Below are 19257 nucleotides of genomic sequence, written 5' to 3' on the forward strand. Positions count from 1 at the left end.
CTTAGGGGCGGGGGCGACGTGGCGGGCTGGGCCGGCCGGCAGGCGGGCGGCGCGGGGTGGGCTGGGCCGCGCTGCGCGGGCCGGGCCGTCGGCGCTCGGTCGGCGGGCGGGCGGCGGCGCGGGCCGCGAGCTGCTAGGGCCTAGCCCGGCCCGCCGTGGGCCGCGAGGGTGCGGGTCCCGGCCCGCCGCCGCCGCGCTAACCCCGCCTCCCCTTCCCCCTCTTGTCGCCCCGCGCGCAGGGCTTCCTCAGCCGCCGCCTCAAGGGCTCCATCAAGCGCACCAAGAGCCAGCCCAAGCTGGACCGCAACCACAGCTTCCGCCACATCCTGCCGGGGTTCCGGAGCGCAGCCGCCGCCGCCACCGCCGCGGACAATGAGAGGTGAGCCCGCCGCCGCCCGGGCTGCGCCCCGAGGGCGCAGGGGCAAAGCTGGAACCGGGCAGGGCACGCTCCCGCGGGAGTGACGCCTCGCCGGCCTCCGGGAACTCCGGGAACGGGGCCCCCGTCGGGCCGGGAGACCGGGGCTTGCACCCTTCGTTGCCACACCGGCTGCGGCGAGGAGGGTGCGGGAGGTCCGGGGTGAGGCCAGGCGGCAAGTGCCCTCTCGGGCATGTGGGGTCCTGGATCGTCTGGCCGAGGTGGGCATTGTTTCCCGGGCCGTGCGGTGCCTGGAGGTAGGGACGGAAGTGGCGCCTCCACACCCTCAGGACCCATCCCCCGGCCTGCCGAGTCCCTTGGTGTCCGATACAAAAGGCATTTTCGGCTGGGTTTTGCCCAGACCCGGCGCGCTCGTGGCGCGGAAAAGGGTGAACATCTGGAGGGGAGGAGCAGGGGGCTGGGCCGCTTAGGGGGCACATCTGCGCTAAGTAGGGCACGTGCTCCGCTGGGGGCTGGGGTGAACCGAGCGGGCAGTGCCCAGGCGTTGGGTTTAATGGGCATAGCCTGAGACCCGAGAAGATGGGCCTAACCCCCTACAGTCTGGGCAGCTGCCCTCCGCCTTTACCTCCCGCTCCCAAGGGTGTCTCCTATTCCTTGCTTCCTTTTGGGCAAGCCGGGAGCAGGTGTGGAAATTCCAGGGGGAGGTGGCTTGTGGAGCGGAGGGGAGGGGAGGAGGTTGTTGAGCCTGCTCTGGAGTCACTGGCAACGTGCAGGCTTCAGCTCGCAAGGGCAAGCCATCCTGTCCGTGCGGGGGCACTGGGCGGGCACAGCCTCTGGGGGCTCTGGTTCTCTTCCTTGAGTCGTGTAAGCCACAGGCACCTTTTCACTTAGGCACAGGCACGATGATGGATTCCTGTGCCAGTTAGAACGTGTCGTGGAGGTGCAGGAGCCTTTTCAGCATTCAGTCTCAACATCTTAATGCTACAAGCATCTGCCTTCCCTAGGTCTCTGTCCGTTTTACCATTTGGAGAGTTGGCAATTCTTGTGTGGAAGGCACAAGTAGAATAATAATAATGTGTCTCCTTTCCTCCTTGCCTCCAGCAAGCAAAGGAGCCCAAGTTATCCCTAACTCCTGCCCGACATGGGGGGATGTTTAGCTGACACCTAACATCTTTCCCAGAGCACACCTCCTAATTAGAACCACCAGACCTTTCGTTGCCATCAGCCCAGAGCTGTTTGCCAGTACATTCCCCCCCCCCCCCCGCCGCCCGCACTGCCCCCCCAACCCCCCTCCCTGCCAAGCCCAGCCTAAGGCAGGATCCCCCCCAGCTTTTCACTGATGGCTGTGGTGCCCCCAGGGGACCAGGCGTTCCCTGGCAGAAGATGCAGCCAGGTCAGAGCTCCGTGCTGGGTGCAGCCACTGCGTCTTTGAAAATCTCCATTCCCATCTTTGTTATTATTGTCTGTCTGGGCCACCCGGTTTGCTGCCTTCCTCCCTCCTCCGGCCCCCCACCTCCGGCTGTCTCTCCCAAGAACATGCCCTTCTCGGCGCTTTCCCTGGCAGGGGTCCGGACCCTCTGTTCTCGCATGCGGGGGCTTGTGTACGTACCCCCCCCCCCCCATTTTGTGTGCATGTGGCGGTTGTCCGGGAGCAGGAGAGACAGCAGGCAGCCCGGGTCTCTGAATGTGTCTGCCCTCTCGAGAGCCAAGTGCATGTCGTGTTTACCTTCCACCTCTGGGAAGCCCCACCAGCGAGCGCTTGGCTAGCAGCCGTAGCCAGAGTCCCGGCTCCGCTAAGATGACCTCCGAAACACCCTGTGCAGCCTGGTCTCAGGTTAGCCTTGTTACGAGCAGGGGGAGGGGTAGGTAGAGTCGGGTTTGAGAGTGAAACTACAAATCCATTTCTGGAATCGTGAACGGCAGCAAGAGGAGCTGAATGTCGCTGGCAGTGGTGTGGATTGTCTTTTCTAATTTTCTGTAAACAAAATCTGCCTTGGTGGCTTCTCGGGTCCTGGAAGATTTTTGCGTTCTCCATGAAAGTCATGGAGCCTGGCTTAGAATCCCTCTACCCAGTCTAGAGGCTGCGGTGGGTTTTGTCAGGCCTGGGGTCTCTTTGATTTGTTGCTTTGTTCAGGAATAGATCTGTTGGTTGCAGCTGAATGAATGGGCAGATGTTTCCCTGGGGCAGTCCCTGGAGTCCTCTGGGGTTCAGTGAGTAATGCCAACTGGGGTGACTTCTCACCCCCCCCCCCAAGTTCATGGTCAAACCTGGGTGAGTGGAGAGGCGCTTCTTCATTCTTGTGGGTGTTGTGTCGCCTGAGTGGGGTAGAAGGAACCAGGCAAGGGGAGATTGAATCCCCTCTCCATGGCACTCCCACTGCCTCTCTCTGGGACAAATACAGAGACACCACGCCTGGCATGCGTGGGGGACAAGGATGGGAAGAGGACCGGAGGCTTCAGGGTTGTCATGAGCCCTGACCCCAGTGGCCCTCCCTTGTAGACGAACAGTTTAGGGCTGTCTGGTTAGACCCGAGAGTCTTAACTGTGGGTGAATCTGTTCGGTTTGTATGGCTGCTAAGGAGGTGTTGTCTGTGTGCTCTGCAGACTGCTGTGTTGGTCCGGTCCTTTTTTGTTCTGGAATTCTCCATCCAGAGGTTGGAAACCAGGTGGCTCTGTGCTAGAATCTTTGGGGTTCTTGGGAAAGAAGTCTGCCCTCAGTGTGGGCTGCTGCTGTTTGGTTTTGAGGCTTGGGTCTGGCCAACAGGGACTTGGGGGCTCAAGGGCTGTGGGGTAGACAGGCTCAGCCTTTGTACTTGTTCAACTGAAGATGGCTTTAGGGAAGGTTCCTAACCGGTCTCCGTGATCGCCGGGCTTCTCAGACACTCATTTCTCCTTTGGAGGCTTTGGCAGTAATTACCAGAGACAGGTGATCATTTCTCCTGGATAGCAGAAATGAGTGAGTGCTGGCCAGAGTGTTTTCAGGTGACCAGGGTGCTGGAAGAACAGTTCCTTGTGCAGGCTGGAAGTGTTGCTCTGCATTTACAGGGCTGTTTTAATGTTGGTAAAAGCAAGAAAGGATGTGGTGGCTCTGCCTTCCCAGAACCAAGTTCATTTTGATGCTCCTGAGCTAGGAGGTCAGCTGACATCCTCACCCCCTTTTTCTCCTGACACCATTTCTAGGTGACGCTGGCCCCCTACACATTCAGAGAGCGTGTTTCCCCAGCTGTCCTCTCTGTACTCCAGAAGTGGCTGTGCCCTCCTGACTCTTGCTACTTGGCCGGGCGCAGCACTTAGCTTGGAAAATGCAGGGTCGGGCAGGTGCGTGTGCAGGTAGTGCTGCACCGTCCCTTCCGATGTGCAGCGCTTCTTTTCCACAGCTGAGAGTTACTCTTGGAGGGATTCCAGGTGTATAGAGCCGGGGAGAGGGGGGCTAGTTGGAAGTTAAGGGTGGGCGTTAAGACAGGGACCCTCAACTGGCCTTGAGGAGGCAGGTATGAGTTCTGTCGCTGTGGATGAGGTCATCTTTGGAGGAAGAAACAGAGGAAACTGGGTGAAAAACAGGAGGTGGAAGTAGAGCTTGTACTGTTGCTGGGTCTTCCCAGGCTCAGGAGGGTTGGTACCCAGGCCAGCCAGGGCTTGTGTGCAGGTCCCTGCCCTGCTGAGCACAGGGCATGGGCAATTAGACCCTTGTCTGCTTTCTCTTGGGACTGGTCTGTAAAGTATGGTGACTGCAAGCTGCAGTTTAGACAGTTACTAGGTATAAAGAGAGTATGTGAGCTTCGGCTTTGAAGCCGTTCCTGCAGCTGCAAGTCATTTAGGCTTTGGGAGCCTCAGTTTGTATGTCTACAAAGTGGGCACAATGAAAATTATGGAGACGCCGGTACTGATGTATTCGGTATTTAAGCTCCTGTCTTAGCTCATTCAGTTTCCTTGGCATGTAATACCAGGTCTCGCGCATTTCTTAAGTGTTTCTAAAATTTGACCAAGTAAACCATGATGTGTGAAGAAGTTAGCCTAACTGTACATTTTCAGCAAGTGTCAGTAGGAGGCAGCCATCTTGTTTGGTCCACCTCAGTTTTCTCATCTGTAGGCTGGGACTAACCATCACTCATGTGGTATCATTCCAAAATTCTAGCGAGATGGTAGCTGCTGCTGCACCTGGTAGGAAGAACTGCGTTAAAATGGAGGCCGTTGTTAACCTTGAACAAAGCAAAGTGAGAAAGTTGGGGAAAGCCCTTTCTTCCTGTCCTACACACCTGGCAGAGAAGATCTTTCCGTTGTGCACACGTATGTGCGTTTGCTTAGTTGCTTGCTTTTTTTTTTTTTTTTTTTTTTTTGAGACGGTTTCTTCATGTAGACCTGGCTGTCCTGGAGTCTCCTCTGTAGACTAAGACCAGGCTGGCCTCAACCTCACAGAAATCCACCTGCCTCTGCCTCCTGAGTCCTGGGATTAAAGGTGCACCACCACCACCCAGCCCCCTTTCCTGTGTGTTTTACAAATTTATGTTAAATGTCCGTTGTTCCAGCTCCTTTTGAGCCATCTTTAAAAAAAAAAATCATCTAGCATTCAGGTTTATTTTAAAAAAAATATTATTAATTTAAAGTCTTGAGCATTCATTTTTGTCTGTGTCTCTCATTTTTCCAAAGGATAACGTTTTAGAATTACTAAGTCAAAGAATATGAAATTTGAAGTTTTTGGCCAGAAAAAATAAAGCTTATCAAAATCCCATAATGTTTATATTCTGTTAGTGAGTTTTGAGAGTAACTACCTGTTGGTGTTTCTTCATACCCTCTACAAGATGAGCAGTTTGTCATTAAAATGATCTCTTTCATTTTTGAGAGGCAGAAAAAAAAATGGCATTTCTTTATTTGTATTAATTTGCTGGTTAGTGGTTGAGAACTGGCTGTTCTCCCGAATCAAGTGGCTAGCAAGACTCACCTCTCTGCCCTTGTGTTCTGAATATTCCAACAGGACCCTTTGCAAGACTTGCAGTTGCCCTGTCTGGCCTTCCTCAGCACTGGAGGCCTTGTGTGGGTGGGCCCTATATGTTAGCTGAGCTTTAACGGGAAATTCATTAATTCTTGACGAGAAAGGCTCACCTGGCTCTCATCCCCCCCCCCCCCCCCCCCCCCCCCCCCGTCTCCCTCCTTCCACTACAGATTGAATTCTTAAACCAATAATCATTATGAGGAAGCTCATGTCTACTTGCTTCTGGAGGGGGCGTCTGCCCTTCAGGGTAGGCCAGCAGAGAAGGGGCTAAAAGGTCCAGGGAAACTGAGGCCACATCACAGCCAGGCGTCGCTCTGCAGCACGTCCTTTGGAGCCTCCTGAGCACTGGCAAGCCTCACCAGAGCTTCATCTCCAGAGGAGAGGGAAGCCACAGAATGCAACCTGGATGCATGGAACACCAATTTATTTTTGCTTTCTCATTTTTATTGCCTTCCTTTTATATCCGCAGCTCCCTTGTGTGCCTTCTGGAGATCTGAGCTGGGTAATATTTTAAGGAATGGTGGAAATTAGCTAGTGATCAGCCCCAGGCTGCCCAGCTGAAGTTACAGAGGCCGGATAAGCCTTTCTTTGAACAAGCACATGTACATCTGCATATTTTTAATATATTTTGCAAGTGTGCATTTGTCCTTAGGAAGGTATATGTGCACAGCACGTAAGCATTTTTATCTACTTTTTTTTTTTTTTTTTTTTAGTTTGGTTTTTTGAGACAGGGTTTCTCTGTGTAGCCTTGGCTGCCCTGGACACGCTTTGTAGACCAGGCTGGCCTCGAACTCACAGAGATCCACCTGCCTCTGCCTCCCTGACTGCTGGGATTACAAGTGTTTGCCACTGTGCCTAGCTGTATATGTATTTAAGGTAAACACATATACATACAACATACATATATACATACATATACATATACTTGTATATAAAATGCAACAGACAGTTTGGCATCCTGTTGGATTAGATGATAGAAAGTTTTAAGCTTTTTATAGGTCAGATATAAAGAAATGATCCCATCTAAGTATTCAGTAAGTTCTGGCCACTGTTACTATTGTGTCTTTGTTTATGTTTACATACACTCTGTAGTGCCCAGCTGCATAGTCTGTGTATTCTGTATAGTGTGTAGTGTATGTCCTGTGCTTGGGTGTGTTCCTGTCTACTTGTGCAGTTCTATCTGGGCGTGTGGACATGCTGCCTCGTTTAGTGGACAGGCTGCCGAACTTCTTGGGGACAACCTCCCTAGCAGTGGCCCTTTGACTTCCTCTCAACCTCACGTGCTGAGTAGAGCCCAGGTCCTGGTGACAGCCAGCCTTGGGGTTACCATGGGCTTTCTCCCCTCAAGCAGCCTTGCCTATTTCCAGGCCCCATATCAGAGGATATGCAAATCGACTCTTTAATGGAATTCCTTTGCAAAATATTATTTGAACCAGAAAGTTAATTACTGGGCTCTAATTAACGGCTATTTCTGAAGACCACAGAAACAAACTAGAGATCATAGAGAGACTGAAAAGGAAAAGAGGAAAACCACGTACCTCCCTGGCTGGCACGGTGCCTTCCAGGGTGGCCGCCTGCGGTTGGCTTCTCCCTGCTCTGAGCTGTCAGCCGTACCCTCTGTGAAGGACAAAGTGCCCCTTGCCCAGAGGAGCTCCGATGGCTGCAGGTTTCTGCTGCCCAGGAGTCTGGGGGCGCGGGGGAGGGGGTGGCTGAAGAGCATCTCATCCGGTTAGAGCCTTGCAGGGGGTGTGGGCAGCAGGCCTGGAACAGAAGCAATCCCATTCTCAGAGCCCCCAGGTGGCATGTTTAAGACTTGCCCTCTACATACTCGCTGCATTTCCTTCTGTGAAACTGGCCCTTTGCTACCCACCCCATGCAAGGGGTACTCGCCCTGAAACAGCCTAGATAGCTACCATGGCCAAGCTCCCCCAAGGGCCCTGCTCCTTGCCCTCAGACACAGGAGTCACTTGTGTTCCGTGAGTAAGGTCATGTGCTGTCGTCTGTTCTTTGAGTGCTGTATGTAAGCAAACCATCTTCCTCAGTAGCCGCCTCCTCCTCCTCATGATTCTATGTGTCTCTTACCTAAGCAAGGCTCAGAGGTGACTGTAGTGCAGGTGACACGGAAGTTCCCCTCTTAGCCCTACTGTGCCTGCTTCCCCATTCCCTCCTGAGTTAGAGAGCCTCTGAACCTCATGGGCATGTGGCTGTCCACCCTGTGTGCTGTGCTGCATGTTTGGGAACTTGGGATGCAGATAGGTATGAAAGCCATCATTCTGCACTACAGATCCTGTCTATGCCAGGCACGTAGTGGGGTAAGATCCCAGGAGAGGGAGGCAGGGAATGCCCAACCTGACACCCTTCCTGGGGAATCCCTGCACATTTTTAGGCGAAATGGCGCCAAAGCTGGAGGTTAAGCCTGGTTCTAGCAACATGCCAAGAATGCCTTTGCCTGCTCAGGAGGCCTGCACGGGTCTTGCTTCTGCCCACACTGTGTCCTGCATGGGAATATTTAGTATCACCAGTGGGTAACTTTCCATATGCTGAGAACTGGGCCAGTGGGCAGCCTCAAGGTCCTGCTCCTTGGAGCCTTCTGCTGTCACTTGGGTACCTTGGTGTTTGCGGCCAGGCTGGAGCAAGAACTAGTCACAGGCATGGCTCTGAGATTAGCTTGGGGCTCATGTTGTAGTAACTGGTATCTCCCACATGTGTTACCTGTAAAGGGAGCTGTTTAGTGCAGCTCTCTCTCTCTCTTCTCCCACTAGGGAGCTGGGGGGCTCTTCAACCCTCTCTCAGCTCCCCCTGGCAACTCCTCCTTCTCTGTTAACCCCTCCTGCCTGCTGTTCTGAGCTTTCTTGAACAAGCAGGGTGCAGTGAGCCCAGCCTAATGGTGAAAGAACACATTGGGCAGAGTTACAGCTGCTGCCAGGGTGGCACCCTGACGAGATGTGACGTTGTCATAGGGAGGTCTTGTGCTAGGGCAGTGGCTTAGTGTAGCATCTCCCTGTGCCCGCTGACTAAGGGAAGTTAATTTCATGCTCTGTCTTTTTGACATTCATAATCAGAGCGTTGTATTGCAGCTGCAGATTGTTAGCACGCGAAGGATGGCCAAGCCTCAACAATTACTGTTTCTGGCTGGGAGGAGATTTATTAATGGGTTGTTCCTGGCCCCACCCCCCTGTTCCTGTTCCCCTTTATGCCTTCTTTTCAGCTCCACCCTCTGACCCCCAGACGGCAGTCTGGGAAACTCATTCCCTGAAGGGACCGGGATGGAGTTTGTATAGATGCTCAGGGTAGAATATCCTGACACAGGTTCTTGGGCCCCACTCTAGACCTGTGTGATTACACATTTCCTCAAAGTCTGAGAACTGTTGCCCAAAGTTAAGAACCGTTGAGGAGGTGCAAAGATTGCAATCCAGCTGTGCCCTGGTGGCTTGTCTCAGCACATCTGGTGCTGTGTTCTTGATTCTTCACAGCACTGGGGTGTTGTTTCCCATTTCACAGACATACAAACTGAGGCCCAGTGTGCAGGAGACCCCTTGTCAATCTTTAGGTGAGCGCCTGCCCGGGCAGCTCATTCCCTGGCCAGAGCCTAACCGGAGCTGAGGTCCACCCTCACCTGGTCCTGCCATTTGCTCTAAGGCTGTCAGGCCTTCTGAGAGACTATCCCAACTGGGAGCACCTTTGTTAGAAATAAGCTCAGGGTCACAGTAGGACACCTGCACCCCATGAAGTGTTCCCACAAGGCAGCTGTGGTGGGTCTCTCACACTGTTTGCTGTTGGACCAGTGCTCTGGGATGCCTGGATAGGGGCAGGCATTGAGACCTTGGTCAGCTGGTGAGTGAGCTCAGGGCCGGGGCTGGGGGCAAAGCTGAAGTCGTACTTGTCTCTATCTCTAGGTCCAGAGTTGAGCCCACACCAGCCACCGGGCTCATCCCTTGCTCCCGCGCCCTGTTTCTAGGTGTGCAGCTGAGGTGCACAGGCGTGGCTTCACTCACTAGGATGAAGTAAGTGGCAGCCGTGTAATTCAAGCCTAGCTCCATTAAGTCAAAGCCCCTGGGTGGGACAAGCCAGTGTCTTGGACCTGGAGGGATAACCTCCAGCCTCCCCTGGTTCTTTCAACATGCCCTAGAGGGGGGAGTGTGGCTGCCAGTAGACAGAGCATATCAGCTCACGGACTCAATGGTGCCTGAGTGAGAGAGCTGAGGGGAGCTGGTTTATGAGGCAGGATCTTGGAATTTGTACCCCTGGCCGCCTGTTTCAGGCCCAGTCCTCTATAGTTCTCACAACTACCACATGCTGAGGCATCGTCTCCAGAGCCACCTGTTGCTTCCCTCCAAATTCCCTGGTTTAGTACCTCAGGGCCGGGATTGCTGGAGGGAGAGCACACTGGCAGCGCAGCAGGTGATCTCTTTCCTGGGCTTGGGTTCATTGCATTCGGGTTGTGAAGGCCGTGGCGCTTGATGGACCTTTGTAGCTTGGTGGGATGCTGTTGGCTTTGATCTCTTGATGCTGGGATGGCACCACCCACCACCGTTGAGTGGCTGCTCAAGGTTGGCTGTGCTCAGTCTGTTACACATTTCCATGTTTCACCCTTACAAAAGCACAGGGACGGGTGCCACCACCATCCCCACGTTACACAGTCCAGTCCAGCCCTGTCTGTACAACCCTACGTCAGCTCTCTTCCATGTGGCGTCGCTCACGTGCTCATGTTACATGTTCTGGCACTGTTAGTGTTAGCAAAGCGTCCCCTGCTCGTGAAGCCCTGGTGCCAGGCATTAAGCAGTGAACACATGTTGCTTGTGCTCTGGCCTGCTCCTTGTTATCCTCACTGTTTGTAAGTGAGGAAAGAGACTGGCCTCAGACAATAAGTGTCTTCTCCAGGGTTAGCCTCAGAATTGACTTAGAGACAGCATTTCTCTGCATGCAGAGTCAGAGTCTAGTGCCTTGGCTCACGTGCCGAGCCAGTCTTCCAGGCCAGGCCCTTCCTCAGCACTTCCTTCTCAGGACAGGCCACGCCACTTGCACTCCTGTTTAAGGGTCTGAGCTTTAGTTACTGGGTAGCGCTGCCAACCCCCTATTTTATAGATGAGTAAACTGAGGTTCTCAAAGGTAAGTCACCTGCCACTGATTAGTGGAGTCAGGGTTATACTAGGGTTTCTCCAGAGGAGCTGCCAGGAGGGTTCTGAGGAGTGTCTCTAGGTCGCCAGGGCCTCTGCGGGAGGGTATTGTACTGTGGATGAATGTCTCAGACTAATGCAGCTTGCTGTATGTCCTTTCTGTTTGTGGTTCCTCCATTGCTCTGAGTAACTTTCCAGCTCTTGTCTTCTTGGGATGGTGCTGATAAGCAGGTGCTGTTGGCGGTGCTGGGTAGTTGGCTTTCCCAGCCGCCCACTCCCCAAGTCAGAATGTGGATGTGACTTTGATCACTGCCTTGGAGGGTCAGGGCAGAGAATACTGTGCTGGTGGAAAGTCACCCTCCTGCTCACTTTACTCTGCCTCTGTGAGGGGGCGAAGTGCTGAGGGCTTGCCGAGTGGGCTGTAGGCCACGGGCCTGGTCCAGATTCCCTGAGATGGTCTCATCTTTGCCCTGTAGTTTATGATGTGCAGCTTTGGTGCTGTGCATAGGGGTCATGAAAACCTACTACAAGGCATTTCAGAGCCTGTGGCTAACTGCCTACAAGGAAGTTGTGGCATTCATTTACTGTCTCTTCAGACTAGGAGAAGGACTTGTTCTCCTGTCTACCACACGGAGCCCATAGGAATGTTTCCCAAATTAAGTTCCCCAGAGCACCACATTCTAGCTGGTAGTAAAGAGTTGGGAATGAAGAAATTCCTAGCCTAAAGCCATCTGGGGGCGGAGTGATCCCAAAATTGTTTTCCGAGGTTCCTAAATGTGGGAACACACGTTGTCTTCTGCAGAAGTTCTTGTTTCTTTACTCCAGAAGATTAGAGCCTTCTGAGAGATCCTGCAGTAAGGGCACCATTCTGGTTTATTTAATCCAGGGTTTCCTGCCCCACCCCCAACCACAGGAGCAGCTGTGGGTGTCTGCAGGAGTGTTCTGCAGAACATCGTTTGGTAAACATTAGCTTGAGGTGTTCCCTCTCCTCAGAAGCATGTTTTTAAGATGGAACTTTGGATGCATTCCCTGCCTTCAGGACCTACAAGAGTAAGCCTTGCATAATGGTATTGCTGGCTCAAGTGGCAGGGTGACATGTTGGAAAAAGTTATTATAAGGTACTCAGAGCCACTCTTCAAAGCAGTTTCCAACTCTCCTGCGCATCTCTCTCTCTCTCTCTCTCTCTCTCTCTCTCTCTCTCTCTCTCTCTCTTTCTCTCTCTCTCTCTCTGTGTGTGTGTGTGTGTGTCTGTCTGTCTGTTTGTCTGCCTCTGTTTGTCTGTCCGTCTGTCCATCCATGGGTTAGTGATTTGACCAGTCTTAGCCAGGATCTAGGGTGTTGCTGTCCCTTTGGTGGGATGAGCAGCTCCCTGTACACAGCAGCTCTGGGTCTCTCGTTCCCCTCAGGCGCTCTCTGCTGAAGGAAGTAGTTGGGCAGAGGCTGTCCACAGATTTGCATAATTGTACTGTCCTCTGAATAATTAATAAAGCACTGTCCTTGCTGGGAGCAAAGTCTGCGCCATTATGGATGGATCTGCCATGAATGGGTTTGCAGGAGATCTTCTGGAGGGGCCAATGGTTCCTGGAGTCCTTGACCTTTCAAGGAGCCCTCTAAGAGAAAAATGGAGGCCCTGAGTGTTTTGGGGGAGCTGCTACTGTTGTACCCACAGAGCTCTTGTGCTGGCCACGCCCCTTCTGGCTAGGATTGAGTCTTCAAGCAGCAGCAGGAGTAGGAGGGGAGGAATATCTGCTTGGCACCCTCTTCTGAAATTCCAGGCTCCCAGTTTCTGGACTTCCACAGTAGCCTGGAGGAGATTCCATTGGAGGTTTCCAGTCCTTTCTATTGCTTCTTGAAGGGAATGTTACCTCTGGTATGTGAGTTCTTGCTTCTTCTCATGCTGGAAATGGGAATTGAGGCATGGAACTGCCCTGACATGCTGCTGGCATTGGGGAAAGCCCTGTTCTCCAAGCCTGGGGATACTTCCTGGTCTCTGCATCTCCGGCTTTGTCCAAAGCTCCCGTGGGAGGGTTTCTCAGAACTTCTTGCATGTGTTAAAGTGTGCTAGGACTGAGGGAATCCCATCGCAGGTTGGGCAGCATCCAGTGAACCAGAGGAAGCAGGTTTCCTGAGCTTAAAGTGCTAATGTGTCTGAGTCTGCAAGAGGGAGCCCACACTGACTGCACAGTATCTGTGTGTCCCTAGAAGGGACACCCTGTTCATAGGGAACAGACCATGCTCTCTCAGGTTACAGATGAACGTGCCATCATTGGTATGCCCCACTCCTTTGCTGAGCTTGCCTAACGTGCATGTGGCTGGGTGTGAATGCCTGTGTGTTGAGTTGTGAGAGTGTGCATGTGTGCATACGAGATCATTCACCAATTGGCTTGCAGACCAGCTAGTACTATGACAGGGCAGGAAGCATCCATTTTATAGATGAACTACAGAGGACCAGAGAGAGTAATTACCACACCAAAGGCACAGAGTTTGCATTTTACTGTGTGTGTGTGTGTGTGTGTGTGTGTGTGTGTGTGTGTGTGTGTGTGTGTGTTTCGAGACAGGGTTTCCCTGTGTAACCTTGGCTGTCCTGGACTTGCTTTACAGTCCAGGGTAGCCTCGAACTCACAGAGATCCGCCTGCCTCTTCCTTCCAGAGTGCTGGGATTATAGGTCTGCATACCTCCACCAGCTGGTTTGCATTTTAAATTTACACTCACCATCTGGACCTTGGGCTCTTTCCCCTGCAACTCCCTGGATGAATGTCAGTCTGTTAGCTTGGGTGGGGCTGTGGGGAGTTGTTGTTCCTCTAGCTGTCTTTCCCACCTGCTTGGAGTATCTGGGCGTGGAGATTAGCAAAATCCCAGGATAATACTTGTCCCACTGAGGGCTTGGCTTCAGCACCTTGTGTCATTGTGCACAAGACTAGCTGGATGCCCTGCTCGCCCTGCTGTTGCTAACAGTCTACCTCTCCCTCCTCTTGCCTTGTGTTGTAGAAGGGTCGAGCAGTGGGAAGTGTCCTAAAACTGTGAGGCATTTGACTTGAACTGTAGTGGTAGGAGGGGCAGGTGCAGTGTCTAGCGGGCTTGTCTTCCTTCAGGCCCTCCTCAGCCTAGGGGTTGGACAGGCAGCCTCAAGCAGTCATGCTCTTGGCTAGGCATGGGGACTGTGCTGCGGTGGAGCATCAGTCAGGATTAGGACAAGCTGTTCCATATATCTCAGATGGGAATGGGACTTTCATCCTCATCCCACTGAAAACAAGCCACACCAGGCCTCACGGATGAACAGAATTCTGCTTTGTGACACATGGGCCTGTGTCTGGACCAGGCTGTCTGTTTTCTTGTGTGTTGAGGCAGGTCCCCTGGGTTTGGAGGTCTGTCTGAGATGGCCTGTGTCATCATCCTGTCACACCATGTCATCGTTCTGTCGTATCATTGCACAGGGGAGCCTGTCTGGGGCCCCAGAATCCTGATAGTAGATCCGCCTTAGTACTCCCGGGGTTCACCCCATCATGTAGCAGGAGATGGCCCAAGGCAAGCAGGAAATGATGTTTGTGCTGACATTTTTTTCCACTTAGAAAATCAATATTCTGTGGTCTGCCTAATTGCTGTGTTGCTGCTAAGTGAGTCATTATGGAAGGAAAATAGCAAATGCATTGTGAGATTAATGGGAGAAAATAGTTGGCAAATGACTTTGGTCTGCTTCCGAAACTCTGAGAAGGTGTTACTATGAGAAATCTGGAGAGTCATGCAAGGCCGAGTTCCAAGCAGTGGGGAGACAGGCAGCTATTGGGTGCTGAGGTGCTGGAGGTGCCAACAGGTCTAAAATCCCTGCTAGAACAGGACGCCATAAGGGCTGGAGCCCCGTACAGCACAGGGACTTTTGTAGCCTGATCTTGAGGGAATGGGCACTGCCCAGGGTCAGCCTGTCACTTCTCAGGCAAGGCTGGGATATGCAGTGGTGGGTAAGACTTGCCCTGGCCCTCCCCTAGTAAGAGACATAGGCTGGGATAAAAGCATCCCACAGGCACATTGTAATTGCACTGTTCAAGGGCAAGGAGTCCAGACCTGAAGAGTTTGGTCCTGTGGGGACAGGGTAGAAGCAGTGAGTTCCTAAAGCTTCCCTGGGTACTAGGGACTGAAAGACTGTGTGACTCCAAACCTCAGACAGTCTAGGAAATACACTTCTTAGAAGTGTGGAACCAAGGCTGAAGACAGTTTAGGACTTGCCTAAAGTCATATAGCCTTAACGATGGGCTGGGTTTAACCCTGGGCCTGTATAACCCCAAGTCCAAAGGCATGCTGCTGCAGGAGGCTGCCAGCTAGCTGCCTGAGGGTCTGTCTGTAGGATGCCAGCAAAGTGCTGACCTCAATATCCCCAAACCAGACTTTTCTTCCTTACTAGGTCTTTGCTTCCTCTTAATGACAGCCTGACAGTTTTGAGGTATTCTAAGTGCCCAGTATATTAAAAGAGTCTTGGAAAGGCTTTGTAAATAACACTCATCTCCTCCCATGAGGCTTATGGGTTACTCCTTGCTAGTATCCCAGCTAACCTGGGGCCTGCTAGCTGGCTGCAGGGGTGGAGGTGTGGTCAGCTGAGCATGGTTGGAGATCTCTGGATTCCCCAGGGTTTAGGAAGTGGTGGCAGCAGATGGGACAGTTGACCTTTCCTGTGAGCACAGAGAAAAGAGGTATTGAGGGTGCCAGAGGCCATGTTGCCTGCTTTCTGGAGATATCTTCTCAGAGAACCTGCAAAGAACCCCAGCAGGAGGCCAGATCGTCGTGTCTGAGGTCCGCTCTGGAGTGGATGTGCCCCCCTCACGTTCTAAGTACTCCAGAGATCTGCTTAAGCATTGAGACCCCCAGGAGCCCTGCGTCGTCGTGTGTCCCTCCCCCCTCAGTCCCCCCGCAGTAGTCCAGGCTCAGGGCAGGGAATGATGGTGTTGTGGCTAGGCTTGTGCGCTGGTCTCCCTAGGCACCGAGCTATCAGTCACAGAGTAACCAGTGTGGGTGTGCCAGGCCTGCTTGTAGGGGAGCCTGCCTCGGTGTGTCCCCGTGGACGCTGGTAGCAGGGCAGAGACGGCTGGGCTCTGGGCCTCAGAAGAGGCAGGACCTTGCTGGGCATGCTAGCTACTGCTGTTGGCTAGAAGCCAAGTTTCAGCCCAAACTTGGGTCTGACTGGCTGTTCTCTGCCCCTTGCCAAAAAGAAACTGCAGCCCTCCACGGCTGGAGGCTAAGTGTTTATGTGTGTCGGTTAAAGAGCCCAGTCGGGCTCTTTGTCCCAGCTCATTCCATTTCCAAAGAAAATTGTGCTTTGTTCTTCAAGTAAACAGCAAGGTGGTCTCCCGTGGGACTGCTCGATGCCCCAGTGTGCAGCCACAGGGAGACTGAAGTGGCAGCAAGGAGGGCAGCCAGACCTCTCCCTCTAAAGATAAACACCGTGACCAAAAGCAGCTTAGGAAGGGAGGAAGGGAGGAAGTCATGGCAGGAGCCTGGAAGCGGGAACTGAAGCAGAGGCCATGGAGAAATGGTGCTTACTGGCTTGCTCTCTGGCTCGCTCAGCTTGCTTTTTATATCACCAAGGTCCAGGCCTGCCCAGGGATGTCGCTGCTCACAGAGCAGACTGACGGAGTGGAGCATCCTTGTAAGTGGGGCTCACCCTTCCCAAATGACTCTACTGTGTCAGGTGACAAGATCTGACCAGCACAGCCAACCTGGGCTCTCTAGGATCACATAGCAGCTCTGACTCTGGGTACCAACCTTGGGTCTCTTTGTGGGCATGTTCCAGCTTTCCACGGTGACAGGCTTAGCAAGGTGTGAAGTGGCAGATACCTACCTAGTCAAGGCTCCCTCCTACACACACACACACACACACACACACACACACACACAGGCTTAGCAAAATGTGAAGTGGCAGATACCTAGTCAAGGCTCCCTCCTACACACACACATACACACACACACACACATACACACATACACACACACACACACACACACACACACAGGCTTAGCAAAATGTGAAGTGGCAGATACCTACCTAGTCAAGGCTCCCTCCTATACACACACACACACACACACACACACACACACACACACACACACACATACACACACACACACGTTGCTTCTCTCTGGACCATGAGAGGACTTGAGATTCTTTCCTCTCTCTTTCTGTCCCAGCTAGGCATCCTAGCCACCATGCCTGTGTGTGTGTGTGTGTGTGTGTGTGTGTGTGTGTGTGTACACCAGTTAAGTCCAAGTAGACAGTGGGCTATCCTCAGAGCCTGGTGTCAGGTGCCCACCTGAGCCGCAGCGTCTTACTCATAAGTCACAGTGGCTGAATTTCTAGCCCTGAGGATTTGCCATGTGTAGGAAGCAGCGAGTTCCGGGACAAGCATTGCAGTGGCGTCAGGCAGACTGCTGTGGACACACATACCGAGCAAGCACTCCTGCAGACTGTCTGCTCCCTGTGCTCCTGGCTTCTGAGAAGTGTGGAGTGTCCGTTCATTCGTAGTGTACTGCAGTGTGTCGTAGCAGGGACCAGCAGCTTTCTTACTGCCTCAGGGGCCAAGAGGCTCCATGAGGTGACAGTGCTCCTGACAGGACCTGAGTGTCATTGGCAGCACTAGTCTGCTGACATGCCTGAGTCTTGGGACAGGCTCAGACAGGGTAGTGGCACCCTTGTGGTCAGTGTGAGGCTTCTCCTTCCTAGTGTAGTTTTAGGGTAAACTACTTTAGCCGCCTGGTTGCCACCCCTGCACATGGGCTCCTGGTTTTGAGGGGATTTGCGAATCTGCCCTTGTGTGGATTCAGAGCAGGCACATGTGTTCCTCACAACACTTGGAATTCCTCTTCCTGTGTCAGGTTGGACTGCACATATAGTCCTTAGCAGAACTCTGGACCATAACCACCCCAGGGGCCAGTCCAATTAGGTCTGGTAGGAGCCCAGTTGGGGGGCCTGGTTTCCCCTGACTTCTCATCTCTGCTTCCCCTGTGCTGGTGCCCTCCCCTCCCCCCAGCAGAGGAGCAGGCATCCTTTTTAATAGATGTCGTGCCCATGAGCCCTGGTCACCAGACTTCTCTGGCTCATGAGCTTGGAGGCGATGGCTGAGGTTGCCGCGGCTGGCCATCGCTCTGGCAGCCCAGAGAGAGCATGTGCTAAAGTGCTCTGCCTGTAAAGGCAGACTCTTCATCCGCCCTGGCAACAGCTCCACGCCAGCCTGTGGTGTGGCCACTGAGCATGCCTCCTGACTGGCTGCTTCTCTCCGGCTTCTCAGCAGCAGTCTCTTTCAGGCTCCAGGCAAATGGTGAGAGAAGGCTGAGGGGCTGGGGTCCTCAGACTGTGAGTCTGCAGGAAATCCTCATGCTCTTGCCAAGTCATCCCCCCCCCCCCCCCGGGCTTTTGTCTATGTACAGTAGGGTGGGTCTGCAGGGACAAGAGAACTGACTTCAAGGGCTTAACAAGCCTCCGGAGCCTCCAGACTCTTCTTGCCCTTGCTGCTCCCCCCTTTTGTCCTGGGCTTCCCTGTTTACTCGTGCATAGCAGGTCAGGGTCCTTGTCAAACCCAGCTGCACCTACTTACCTGTGAGATGAGGACAGTAGCAATCCCTGTCTCTTATGAGGCTTGAGAGGAATACATGGACTTCACAGCGAAGTGCTTGGCACAGAGCAGGGGCTCGAAGCCCGTAAGCCACCGTCATGCTGTGCTCCCCTGCCATGTGTCCCCTCTGTCCAGGTGCCTCTCTCTGCCCATCCAACAAGCCCCCACCGTTTGCTTAGGGCTGGCTTCCCTGATGCCCCTCGCCCGCCTCTTCAGCTGCTCACTTGGGTGCTATTGGACCTGGGCCTCAGGAGCAGCAGGACTTCCTCGGGAGTCTGGCTGCCCCCCAGGGCTATAGAGATTTGCCCCACTGAGAGATGCTGGGGCGGCTGAGGAAGGGGTTGGCCACTGCCCTGTTGCTTCCTACTGCTGTCTGTGCAGAGTGTGACAAGAGTCAGGCCAGCTTTCAGTGGGGGATGAGGCAGTGATAGTACTTGAGGTTTGAAAGAAACCAGTCTCTCAGGTGACAAAGCAGGGACAAGGGCGCTGAGATGGGCAGAGGGAATCAGCTGGGTGTGGACATAAGGCTTCAGAGGGCTTGAGCATTTCTGTCTTCTTGGGCAGGCTGTGGCAGGTGACAAGGGAGGGTGGGAACCAGTTCTAAAGGGTAGCAGGTAAGGAGAGGAGACTGACACTGGGGGAGGTAGAGGATGTGTGCCAGAGTATGGTCCCCTTTGCGCCAGGGCCTTTGTTTTTGAGTCAGAAGCCCGAGATGTGAACTTGCTGCACTGGGAAAAGGGTGAAGAAGGGCTTGAATTCATCCAGGATCTCGAGGCTAGAACCAAAGAGCCAGACGCAACTGCCAGCAGCACAGCTCTTAAAACCTGTGGTGGCCACAGCCTGTTCTTGGCTCGGTTAGGTGGTCTACTCTCTTAACCATGGCCCTGTGAAAGCGTGGTGCCTGCAGTCCTGCTGCATTTTAAGGTGTGTGGTGCACATGACACAGAAATGAAACTTCAAGTGGGTAGAGTTTATAAGATCCAAATCCCTTACCCCTGCCTCAGGGAGCCCATGACCGTTGTCTCTGTAGCTCTTGAAGGACAGACCTCTCATAGGCAGCCTAGCCTTCCTCTGCTCTGGCACCCAGTATGAAGCCTGGCACAGCTCAAGTGCCGACTAAAGCGCCGTTGAGCACCCACTGCATGCCATGCACCGTGCCAGGGCTGGAACAATTAGCT

General features: G+C 53.3%; 1 protein-coding gene across 11 annotated transcripts in view; it reads left to right on the forward strand.

Annotated features, from left to right (window-relative positions):
- Positions 1 to 19257, forward strand: part of DAB2IP (DAB2 interacting protein) — a 178387-nt gene that overhangs the window by 107420 nt on the left and 51710 nt on the right. For 6 of the 11 annotated variants that reach the window (XM_084798135.1, XM_084798133.1, XM_084798127.1 and 3 more), the window contains one exon: positions 240 to 379. The exons of the other annotated variants lie outside the window; for them this stretch is intronic. In XM_084798135.1, the coding sequence (XP_084654261.1) occupies positions 240 to 379 (140 nt within the window). The remainder of the gene's footprint in view (positions 1 to 239; positions 380 to 19257) is intronic. 11 annotated transcript variants of the gene reach the window in all.

This window comes from Acomys minous (genome assembly GCF_964271855.1).
Source record: "Acomys minous genome assembly, chromosome: 10".
In the NCBI taxonomy this organism is placed as follows: Eukaryota; Metazoa; Chordata; class Mammalia; order Rodentia; family Muridae; genus Acomys; species Acomys minous.